The 12,981-nt window shown below is 40.9% G+C and overlaps 1 protein-coding gene across 1 annotated transcript in view; it reads right to left on the bottom strand.

Annotated features, from left to right (window-relative positions):
* Positions 1 to 275: 275 nt before the first annotated feature.
* Positions 276 to 12,981, bottom strand: part of Mib1 (MIB E3 ubiquitin protein ligase 1) — a 104,055-nt gene continuing 91,349 nt past the window's right edge. Inside the window, exons 20-21 of the mRNA XM_055625624.1 lie at positions 10,542 to 10,642; positions 276 to 5,168 (exon numbers count right to left, since the gene is read on the bottom strand). Of these exons, the coding sequence (XP_055481599.1) occupies positions 5,028 to 5,168; positions 10,542 to 10,642 (242 nt within the window). The 3' untranslated portion in view covers positions 276 to 5,027. The remainder of the gene's footprint in view (positions 5,169 to 10,541; positions 10,643 to 12,981) is intronic.

Genomic DNA, 12,981 nt, shown 5'->3' on the forward strand with positions numbered 1-12,981 from the left:
CAAATAGCTGTTCTTGCAATGCTTAGCAGTGTGATTCGGAAGGTGCATATCACAACCCGGTGCGTTGAAGGTTGCCTCTACGATTTTAAGTGTTGCCAAGTTAATAATTCTTTCAAGGCACTGAAGAATTATGCAGATGGAGTTTCCAAAATATATTAACAATTGCTTAAACTGTTAAAAAGCCCTGAGTCAGAACTTTCAATAGCTTCCTGAAACTGTACTCAGACAAAATGGCATATTTGCTTATTTCATAAAAAATTAGAAAACCACTTTGCTTTTGAGAAAAGAAGTCATGTTTATGAAATAAAATCAATACAGGACAATCCAAATACTCAGTACTACTATCCTTCTTAGACAGTTTGTACATATCAATTCAATCTTTTAGATTTAGGCACCAAATTAATGTGACAGGTCACTTTTCCTGTACCTCTATTGCTTAAATTCTCAAAAAAAAAAAAAAAAAAAAAGAAAGAAAGAAAGAGAGAGAGAGAGAAAGAAAATCTTAACTTTAACCTCAGGTTGTTTCTTTTTCACTCACAAATAAGACATGATGCTATAAAGGGGAAAGAAAAGCAATATTCTGGTAGAAAAGGAGGTAGAAAATGCCAAAGTAGCAACTTAACTCTTTTAACTACCCACTCCTATTTTTACACTGTAGTTTTACGCACTGCTACCAACTTATCGGCCACTGAAGCTCGGTGCAAAGGATTTCTCCCTCACTGCAGTAAAGCAACAATACACGAGACAACACTAAGAGCTTCCTCACATTAATGTTTAAGGACATACAACTGTAATCATCAATACTGCTACTGTGCACGCGTTTGTGTGCATGCATGTATAAGTCAAAAGGATATACATGATTATCAAGTAGGATCAGCAAGCATTCCTATTGTATAGCAAGCTGAATTAGGTCGCCATTTTAAAAGAAAAGGTATTCTGAGACTTTGACAGTTAGACTCAATGACAGCTGACGTTTATAACAAGGCACAAATTACTTGTGAAAAATCTATTACCTTCCCAGTATAGCAGAAAACCAAAGCCAACTTATTTCTCATATTTAAAATGTGTTTTCCCCCTTAAAGCAAAAAATAAACACTTTCAATTAATATACACATAAAAATAACAATTATGTCAGGGGAGAGACGCCCTTCCCTCAAATTTCAGGAACCTAATGTCTACCTAGGTTTGGATCTTGCAAACACAAATGACTCTACTTAGTAATTTGAGTGCTTGCTTTCTATGGAGTCAGAGCCCTGCTGCACGGAGGGAGGAAAGAAGGGAGTATTTGATGGATGCAGCATTTCAACTGTGCAGAATAAAGTCCATGCTTGTTTCCCAACAAAGAAAGTGGAACATTTAGAAGCAGTCAGAATGACAAACTTTATGGTATGTGGTTTTCATTGCAATAAACAAACAAACAAACAAACAAACAAACAAACATGTAAGCCATCAGTTTTTTACACAAATTATTACTATAAACACTTCAGACACTCTGAAAGAATAAGTGCTTTTCCTTTTGGACCTTAAAAAGCAAGCTGTGCTAAAATCTGTAATTTACCAAACAACTGACAAGCCATATGAAAAGCTGACCTAATCACCCTTTTTATTCTGTAATTAAATATGCCCTTTCCACTAACACCGTGGCAAATCCTACACAATGCTCCTTTCATCTGTGCTAATTGTTTTTGTTTCCTATTTGTTGCAGCCCCAATGTCCCAAACCCACTCTGCTCCACCCAGCATTATCCTAGTTCACAAGTTTAACTATTCCTAGTCCAAAAAGTGTCCAGAATTCAAAATAAACAAGAACATCAATCAGGCAACACATGATTACCCAGGATGTTCCTATGTGTAAAAGTGACCCAGCAAGGTTTAAATTTTGAACTAGACAAATCTTAAGTAGCATGCATTTTCAATATTCTAAAATAAAATGTTTTTTCCAGGCTAAAATCATCAAAAATATAAATTTAAAAAGTTATTTCCAGTTAATTTTACATTTCAGTAGACTTCTGGTTAATCTGCCATTATTAAATTACAAATACCTTAAGCATAATTCAAGCAACTAAACTAAATACTTGCCTAGTACAATATTCTTAAACTAATTAATATAAAATTATCTTCTCTTGAAAACCTTGCTCCCGGTAAAATCATGTATGTATACAGCACAGTAAGAATGTTAAACTATGTGAACAAGTGCAATCGTGCTAGCACCGCCGCCTGGCAAGTTGTGTATCTTTAGAGTGAGAAAGATGACAGTCTTAGTTGAATGCAGGAGAAGATGCGGTGGGGTGAGGGTACAGAAAGAGAACACAAACACTGCTCCCCACAGCTCTCCTGAAACAGTAGCTAGGAGTGCGAGCGGTGTCTCAAGGTCCTGTTCTTTTGTCCATAAACAACTGCATATGTCCAACTGCAACATAAACTGAGTGTACCAATGTGCTGACCTCTCCCCCATGGAGCCCCTGAAGCCCAATACTTTAAAAAATAAATGCACGTCATGTACAAATAATTCTAAGGGAAGTAATATTTCTTCTGAGGCACAGAAAACACAGTTTGGGTAACAAGAAGGAAAGATACCCAAGGGGCCAAGCACTGCGAAGAGACTAAGAGGTAGCAGTTTCAGAGAGTGAAGGATTGTCACTGGCATGAATCAGTTCTTGGTCTTATTGTCTCCATTAAACCCAAAATAAATTTCCAATAATTTTAGGTTCCTGGAGATCTGGAGAGAAGAGCATCTCCTATCCATAACATAAACGGCCAAGTGACAAAAGAGAAAACCGCAAGTCCCCAGCACTACGGAGGCTTTACGGCTTCTTTCACAGAAGTTAGTGTGCTGTGCTCTACCATGGAGGAGACAGATGATGGAGCTGCTCACGTCTCTCCCCGTACAGACACGAGCTTTACAGGCATAAGATTTAGCACTGTAGCTCGGGAGACAGAGAAAAGGGACTTAAGACAGATGCAGCGTGGCCCACAGGTTCTTGGACCGGCAGACCGTGCAGCAGCCATCCCTCCTTGACTGCTGGTGAGCAGAAAAGAGTTGGGCAGCCTGTGGTAAGGAAGAAAAGATCCTCACTTTGGCTATTTCCAAGTCTGTAAAAAGACAGTCTGTCTCTTTGTGTAAACATCCTATCATCAGATGTATCTTTTTAACTTCAAATTATACTTAGAAAATAGCCTCACTGGCTCCTTACTACATGGCTAACGAGTCTCAACAGCATACCATCTCTAATTTGAAATTGATAAAGACTCAACTATTCAAAATGACTAACAGTTGCTGGATGTGGTGGGGTCCTCATCCTATAATCCCACAATTGGAAGGTAGAGGCAGGAAGATCACGAGGTTGAGGCCAGCCTGAGCCACATAAGGTCCAGGCCAGCTTGGAATACATAGTGAGACTCTATCTCAAAAACACAAAAGAAAAATACATCAGTTACTCAGCTAAGGGTGTATTTAGAACTGCTGAGTCTGCAATGCAGCCAGCACATCTCACAACGAGGCCTGGCAAAGTTGGCAGCAGGTAAATCACCAGCAACACAGGGCCACCAGACTAGACACTGCTCTCCCACATTTAGTTGCTACGGGAGAAAAACAGAAACAAGCTGGCCAGATTCAAATGTGGGGGAAACTCTCCCCAAAGAACACTATACTTAAGCTTATATACAGTACATTGTAGACACTATTGTAAACAGCTGATATTTCTTATAATCTAGCAGTGAGGAATCTCAAAACACTTCTGCATATATTTATGCTAGATACAAAGATTACTCTTTTAAAGGAGATAAAATGCATAGCCCCCTAACCAAGTCAACATGTAATTACACGCTTTTCCACAAATGTCCCCGCACCCTTTCCTAAGTAACTATCTGACACTAAGCTATTTAGTAAGTACATCTGAATTAATGTTGGCAGCTTAAAGAGTGTTCATCTATAGGTATAAAGAAAAACTACATTCTTTAGAGTAAAAATGACTGTCTTAGGAAGAATGGAAGTAGGGCTTTGATGGAGGGAGGCTCTGTAACACTGTCAGAATGAACAGACGCACAGAGACGGCTGCCTCTAATAATGCACCACCCTGCTGAGCAGACCTCAGAGGCACCAACAGGGTGGTGTGCCCACACTGACTAGATCAAGCCTCGGTCAGCTGTCACTGGACAAAACGGAAATTACTTCTCACAGATCTTTTTCTATACACCGTGATCCAAACAGTGACGAGTTAGTACAGGAAGCGCAGTGGCAACAGTCAGGCAGGAGGTGTGCCCACATCGTCCTGGGCTACCCTGTGGTCCTCACTAGAATTCTGCCTTTTCTTTTCATGTCTACTGGTGATTTTGAAATCAGTCATTTACTTAATTTTCCTTTTAAGTATAGAAAATAAGGTAAAGCCATTATTCTCTTAGCCCATACTTCCACTTACTTAAAAATTCAGAAACAATCATTTGGATAACTTTTAATTGTCTTGAAATAAATCTTTCCTTCAGTACTGCCTCAGCCATGTGGCACCTCTACTATATGTTTATCATTTAAAACATGTGACACGGTTTGACTCGCCTCACTCTCACCAAAGGTATGACTTTTTGGAATAGCTGTGTCATTTTACCATGTAAAATCATGATAATCATGAAATCATGACTGAATATTGACCTTGTAAGTCAAGCTCTAAGATTTAACATATGTATAAATTAAAAAAGGAAAATGTAATAAGAACAAATGTGAAAGAAGGTCCTTAAAGGATTTTCCCCTTCAAAGCCAAAAGCAAATTTTCTATGAATTACCATGGATTTGATATTCCAGATTTAAGAGGAAAACATAGACACAGACAGACATATACACACACAACCGGCAATTTCAAACACTGTATGATGTTTTCGTTGTGATGGTGATACATATACAGTCTAATTACATCCTAATAAAGAAATTATAAAATTACAAATTAACCCATTAGATTAAACTTCCAACTAGCTTTAGAACCTACTAAGATCCCATGATCACATACTTCAGAGATAACAAAACACTCTGTTTCTTAATCAGTACAAAAGAATCCTTCGTTCAATTGCCTTGCGACAAATTGGGCATTCACTCATTCGGTCTCCACAGAGCTGGCACGTCCCGTGGCCACAGAGGAAAATCATGTTCTTCAGCCGATCCAAACACACAGGGCACATTGTCTGAAATGCAATGAGACAATGGGTACACGTGAGCCATTTTGTATTTGAGTATAACGTGACAACTCATTAACTTTCTCTTCTGCTTTTACTCAATCTATTACTTTTCAGAAATACTTTTTTTCAGTTTTGGCTTGCTTTTTCGAGACAGGGTTTCTCTGTGTAGCCCTGGCTGTCTTGGACTTGCTTTGTAGACCAGGCTGGCCTGGAACTCACAGAGATCTGCCTGCCTCTGCCTCCCAAGTGCTGAGATTAAAGACTTGTGCCACCACAGCTGGCTTTTTGTTTTTTGAGGGGAATTTGAAAGTAGGTCTTGTTATGTAGTAGTCTTGGCTGGTGAACTCCCTATGCAGGCCAGGCTGCGCTCAAACTCAAGCAATTTGCCTGTCTCTGCCCCCCAAGTGCTGGGATTAAAGGTATATGCCACCACAGTCAGCTTAAAAATAAATAGTTTAAAATGTAGTTGTTCAAAATAGTTATTATAATAAAACATCATTCCTACAAAATAGATACTAGTTATTCTTTCAAAATAGTACAAAGGTAATACATAAAAATACTATGGGGCTGGAGAAAATCCTCAGAGGCTAGGAATACTTACTGCTTTTACAAAGGACCTGAGTTTGGTTCCCAGCATGTACATGTTGGCTCACAGTTCCAAGAAATCTGACCTCCATTTATGAGATGCACATAAACTCTTGCATACAAACACATATAACCTAAATGACAGTTAAATCTTAAAAGTAACTATTATGTAAGAGAAAGAATGCAAACACCAAAGGAGAACACTCAGAGCATGAAAGCAGCCCACTGCCCCTGGAGCAGACTTGCCACCTCCAGGTGCCCAGGTGCCTTTGTGTGGCGCTGGAGGGGTGAGCAGGTAGGCAGCTGAGAGCCTTGCCAGACACTATGCTAGATACAATAGACCCCTCCTGTTAGCACTCACTTCCACTTGAAAAACAGGCTTAGCATGGTTCAAAACCTCTTCAAGATACGCCAGCTTGGAACATCTAGCTTGAGTTCTTGCTCTCACACACTGTGCAGCACCACTCTGCTGTCAAGCCTTAGTATGTGCTTTTAGCCACTCTAGCTGAAAGCGTTATTCCTAAAACGTACTTTATACTAATAAAAACCTATTCCACTCTAATTAACACTTCGTTATGAATCTGTTCTCTGCCAACATAGAAATAAAATGAACAAGAAGAACACTTGGATTACTAAACGAGGCCTCAAGTCTATGGCAGTATAGCTGGTAACTAGGGTGATATCACAGACCACGTAAAAAGAATTGTGGTGTAAATTGCTAAACATATTCCTTTCCAAGTGCACTGTTACAATTACCTGTTTTGAAGTTTCAAAAAAAGGAAAATGGGGGGAGGGGTGTCACATTTTTGGATTTTTGTAGAGTCAGTCCACCCACTGAGTGGCGCTAAAATAGCTTCATTCCACTAAGTTTTTCAAGAACTCTAAGTACTTAAGCTGGGGATATAGTTCAAAGTGGAGAGCTTGCCTAGCGTTTATTCATGAGGTTTTAGCTTCCATTCAGCGACAACCCCCCCCAAATAAATCTATGTAATTAGTAACTTGTATTTCTAAGAACACAGTTGTGTTACTGTTTCTCTAAGAGTGATATGTTATTAGTAGTAAGTGAATTAAACTTTGATGGTTAAAGTACAGTGCTTACATGATCCAGGTTTATAACCCCTAATCCCTGCACGCTGCCGAGGCAGGAGGATCAGGAGCTAAATAAAGCCTTGAGCTACACAGTGAGATGAGGGGTGGGGAGGTCAGGTCCTGACAAGGGCATGATAGAAAGACTGGGACATTTAGTGAAAGAGAATTATTCATGTTTCCTCAGACTGTCATCATCGTGAAGGAAGACTCCATCAACAAATCCTGTCCATTCTATAGAAAGTTAGACCTGACAGGCTAGGGTCAGATGGAAGGGGAGGAGGACCTCCCCTATCACTGGACTGGGGGAGGGGCATAGGAGGAGATGAGGGAGGGAGGGTGGGATTGGGAGGGAATAGGGAAGGGGGCTACAGCTGGGATACAGAGTTAATAAACTGTAATTAATATAAAAATAAAAATTAAAAAAGTCAGTTTTGTTACAAGTGTCAAAGCGTTTAGTGATGAACTGCAGTGGTTTGAAACTCTGAGGAAGAATAACCCTTTGGGGTGAAAAGTTCTAGAAATGAATGGCCTGCCACAGGGTTGTCATGTATCACTGATGGGTAGTGGAGGAGAGTGTCTGTGAGGCCCCAGGGTGACCTACAGCACCACACATGCCACACACACTGTAAAATCACTACTATTGTGTTTTTCTGATGTTACTACTTTTTAAACATTAGTGTTTAGTGTCATCTTCACTTGTGTTCTTAGGTACTTTGAGACTGTTTACCTCCCATTACACACTTATCTTATTCCCCAATAGCTTCCCTTCTTCATCTTTATTTTTAAATTTTAGTATTTATGCTTGTGTATGCCACATGCATGCAGGTGCCCATTGAGGCCAGAAAAAGGTGTCAGATCCCCTGGGTCTGGAGTTATAAATGCTTTATAAAACACGTGACATGGTTGTTGGCTGGGAAGAAAACTTGGGTCCACTGTAAGATCAGCAGCACTCTGAACAGTTGAGCCATCTCTCCAGCTCTTCTGGTTTTTGGATTCCACATGAAAAAAAACAAAAACAAAAACACACAAACAAAAACATCTTCACCTTTCTATGTCTCATGGGAAAGAAACTGAGATGAAGGGAGCTTCAAATGTTTTATTTGTTTTTTTATTTATGTATACAAGTGCATGTATGACAGAAAAGGGCATTTGGTAGTAAGCTGCCATGTGGTTGCTGGGAATTGAACTCAGGATTTCTCAGTCAAGAGCTCTTAACCACTGAGCCATCCCTCCAAGCCCCAAGCTGCTTTGTTTTATGTCAGAATGAGTCAAATAAATATGTTCCCACCTACATTAATAAATATGACTGCATGAAATCAAAAAGCTTGCCCCTGCAAAGAAAGCTGTCAACCAAGAGACCACCTGCAGTCTGTCCTGGTAGCACACATCCTCCCAGCACTGTGGAAGCAGAGGTAGGAGGACCACCACAAGTCTAACAGAGCCTGCACTACACATCAGATTCCAGGCCATCCGCGGTTACAAAGGAAGACGGTCACATCATGAGCAAATTGTAGCTATGGAGACTGATCCAACAGAAAAGGGCTTGCTAGGAGAGCATCAGACCCCCAGCATGTCAGAAAAAGCAGCATATGGCATCACATCCCTGTGCTTTGGGGGAAAGACACAAATAAATAAAGCACCTGAAGAATGACACCTGAAGATGACCTTTGGCCTCCACATATGGATACACACATACATGCACACTCATGAACACATATACCCCATAACTAATTAAATAACTAAAATTAAAAAGAAACAACTTCTACCAACTACATATTACACAGGAGATTAATATATAGAAAATAAAAAACTCCAAAAATTAAAGAAAACTATTTATCCAACCAACAAATGATTTAATGAATCAAACAGACAATTCTCAAAAGAAAAGATATATGGCCAAAAAATATCTGAAAAAAAGTATTCAACTTCAGGGAAATACAAATTAAAACTGCTTCCATCTTACTCAAGTCAGAATAGCTGTCAAAAAACAAAACAGAACCAAATGCTGGCCAGAGTGTAGGGAAAGAGAAACCTGATACACTGATGGGGGCACAAACTGATAACACCTCTACAGAAATGAGTATGAAGATTCTTTAAAAATACACAAAAACAAAAGCAGAACGACTCTAAGATCCAGCTATCTCACGCCTGGGAACCTGTATCAGTATATCACAGGTAACTACCTCTACATTCACAGGAAGTGGAACAGCCTAATGTCCATCAACAGAGAGAAAATCTGGTACATAAAAATGGAATTTAACCATAAAGAAGAATGGAATCATGATATTGGTAGGAAAGTGGAAGACGCTGGAAATCATGTTCTATGAAACAAGTCAGCCTCAGAAAGCCAAACACCATATTTCCCACATGCAGAATCTAGACTTAAATTTCTACAAATGCATGTGCATATCCACACTGATTATACATGAAGCAGAAAGAGGAATATAAAAGGGGAGGGGTATATTAAGACAGGGGACTAAGAATGAAATGGAACACATGAGACACAAAAGCAGTAAGGAAGCCTAATGGGGGCTGAAGGGTAGGGGACACCCAGCAAGAGGAACACAGGTTCATCAGTGGGAACGTGAGGGTGACAAATGAGAACAAAGAATAATATGTATTTATAAAAATGCCATCATGAAACCCATTAATCTGTATGCTAACTTAGAAATTAAAGACAAACAGGGCCAAAAAGATGGTAAAATAGGTAAGGGCACTTGCTGGGCAAGTGAGGACCAGAGTTCAGACCCCCAGAACCTATGGAAAGGAGAGTAGCTGCCTCTTGATAGCAGAGAGCTATCAAGGAAAGACCTATCAACCCTGGGCCTCCACATAAATGTGCACACACATGTTCACACACTTGCACACATATGCACCTACACACACAAACATGTACAGACACCACACACACAAACATATGAAAAAGGAAAGGGAGAAGAGAAATGAGGGGAAACCCTTTAAATCTGTATTTATCTTTACTTAGTCACTATATAACAATTATTGCTAAATGCTATGTCAGTTCAATAAAAAAGGTTTTCTCTCTTCAGACATATGTACAAGGACTGATAAACATATACACTCGGTTTTAAATTAGTTTCACCTGGTTGTGAGTCACCATGGCCGCCCTCTACTACAGTGGTTCTCATAAGCCCCACATATATAAACATATTTTTATGTTCTTCAAAGTATATCCATACAGAAATGTACACAGGCCACAGACGTCCACAACCTGACCAGACTCCTGTAGCAGGCTCTAGAAACATCCCCTTGCATCAACATGGCAGAGAAAATCGCCACCCGGCCTCTACACACTGTGACTTCCCAGGTCTGTCATCCCAAGCAACATCCTGCTCAGGTTTGTCACGCTCAAGTAGCTTTAACTGCAGCAGCTCGTCTCAGCAGCAGGGTAGGACTCTGTGGCTGCACACGCTGCCTTCCACTCCTCTCCACACTCCTCCAACAGCAGGCCGGAGAGGCCCCTCATGGTGGTCCTCAGGTTTTCTCCTCAGCCATGTTTATTGGTGTCTGTTTCATGTCTTGAAAACTGTCTGACTAAAGCCTGTAGTCAGATCCTAGGCATTGCTTCGCCTGAACACTGCAAGTGAGCTGCTACCACAAACCGTGCCTACTAGAGAAGGCCACAGATGGGCAGAGCTCAGTAAGCGGCACGGTAAGCAGCGCTGGGTGGCAGGGTGCACTCTTTACCTGCTCCTTGATGTCCTGCAGCTGCTGCTGTAGCTTCTGCACGTCTGCGTTGACATTGGTGTTGTCTTTGTCCTTCTGCAGCGCTGCGATATTCCCACTCGCTAGAACAGAATTCAAGAAAAGCCTTTCTAGTTATTACTGTTTGACATAATGATTCATTTCTATACTTGTAATTCTTCAAAACAGAACTGTGGAGCCGACGATACTTGGTGGTAGAATGCCTGCATGCCACATGCAAGGCTGGGTTAGTTCTACAAGCTTTACAACAGAAGAAAGGGGTGAAGGAGGCTAACACTAGTCTTAGGGTCATCTTCAAAACAGTTTTTGCACACTGAGAGATGAAAGATATAGTAGTGACATCCAGATAACATTCATTTATAATCTTCAAGGGAAAACCAATTTGGGGGGCTAGAAAGAGTGCTCAGTGGCTAAGAGCACATGATGTTCTTGTAGAGAACCAGAGTTTAGTTCTCAGCACCCATATCGGATGACTCACAACCACTTGTATCTCCAGTTCCAGGGCCTCTGTGGGCACCTGCATAAGCACACACATATACACATACATAACTTTACAATAATTTTTAAAAACTAAACAGAGGAAGCGAGGGATGATGATGCATGATTGCAACTATAGCACTCAAAAGACTCCGGGGAGGGGTGCTACCATTAGGTCAGGGTTAGTCTAGGCTACAGAGAAAGATCCTGTCCAAAAGAAAAAAAAAAAGGAAAAAAAAAAAAAAAAAAAAAAACAAGGTGGAGGTGGGGAAAGAGGTTTGTGGCAAAAAAGAACTTCTGGGTTTTGCAAGGCTACCTGCTTCCTCTGGCAAGCTTGAAACATGCACACGCCTTTTCTCTGCTCATGGGCCACTAGAACCGGAGCAAAGTAGCTACTACAGAAGTCTCCTTAGATGACTTAAAAAAGTTCCTTCCCTCTCTTCCTTTTGTTCTTTCTTTCTAGACAGAGTTCACATTGTCCAAACTCAACCTGAACTCACTATGTAGCCAAAACTGGCCATCAACTCCTGATCCTCCCACTTCCAAGTGTTCCAATTACAGGTAGCACCCACCATGCTTGGATGAACAATAGTGGTGACAACTGTTCACATTTGGCCTGGAATTCTCTACATAGAGTATGCTGGCCCTTAAACTCAGAGAGCTGCCTGCCTTTGTCTTCCATGTGCTAGGATTAAAGGCACACTCCAGAGCACATAAAAGACCCACAGCCAAACGTTAGAGCTCAGAGAACCCCATGCAAAAGGAAGACGAAAGATTTTAGGATCCAGGGGGACTGAGACCACCACAGGAATACTCACAGAATCAACTAAGCAGGGCTCATTGGGGCTCACAGAATCTGAAGCAACAATCAGAGCTTGAAGAGGTATGAGCTAGGTCCTCTGCATATGTTATCTCTGTGTAGCTTGGTGTTCTTGTGGGACTCCTAACAGTCAGAGTGGGATGTGTCTCTGACTCTTGCACCTATTCTTGGGACCCTTTTTCCCCTACTCGGTTGCCTGGTCCAGCCTTGGAGGCGGTCTGTGCCTAGTCTTACTGTAACTTGTTCTGCCATGTTTGGTTGATTTACCTAGGAAGGCTTCTTTTTTCTGAAGGGAAATGGAGGAGGAGTGGAGTGGATCAGGAGGAGAGGGGTACTCGAGCAATGGGATTGGAGGTATGAGCCACCCAAGCCTGACCCTCCTTTTTTATGTCAAGATTTCTTTATTGTTAATGATCTGATCTGAAAAGTTCAGAAGGCTGTGATAAGAGCTCTCTGATTTTACATGCCCTGCTCAGTACATCCTGGGACTTTTATTCCAGCTAACACCCATGCCTGAGAATTTTAATCTTTTTGTTTTGTGTTTTTTGTTGTTGCTGTTGCTTTGTTTTTCAAGACATGGTGCTTGCTTTGTAGACAAGGCTGTCCTTGAAATCACAGCGATCCACCTGCCTCTGTCTCATGGAGTGCTGGGATTACAGGTATGCTCCAATGCGCCCAGCTAATTTTATTCTTCTCTATTTATGAAAATGACCACAGCTTTGGGCAGGGGTGTATATGGCAATTTCTTCTTCATCAGTACAAAACATGTTTATAAAACCAGAATCAAAAGAACCATTTTCCATCACCTTTACACAAGCTCCAGGGACTGAATCAAGGTATCAGGCTTACACGAAGCTCTTTACCTGCTGAGCCGGCTCACTGACTGTGGTGGTTTGCCCCAGAAACCTAGATCCCCACAACCTATGTAAAGGCTGAAGGACAGAACCAATCCAGAGTTGTCCTGTGATTTCCACATCCTTCCATGAAGAAGTATAACCATATACATCTGCAAGCATGCATATACTCACATACATACATACACATGTGAAAGTCTATAAGCATACCATGAACTAAGTAAAACTCTAATTTTATATTTCCTATAACGAGCAAAAGCACCAATAACAT

Source organism: Psammomys obesus, unplaced genomic scaffold, assembly GCF_907164565.1.
Source record: "Psammomys obesus unplaced genomic scaffold, mPsaObe1.curated_primary_1811, whole genome shotgun sequence".
Taxonomy (NCBI): Eukaryota; Metazoa; Chordata; class Mammalia; order Rodentia; family Muridae; genus Psammomys; species Psammomys obesus.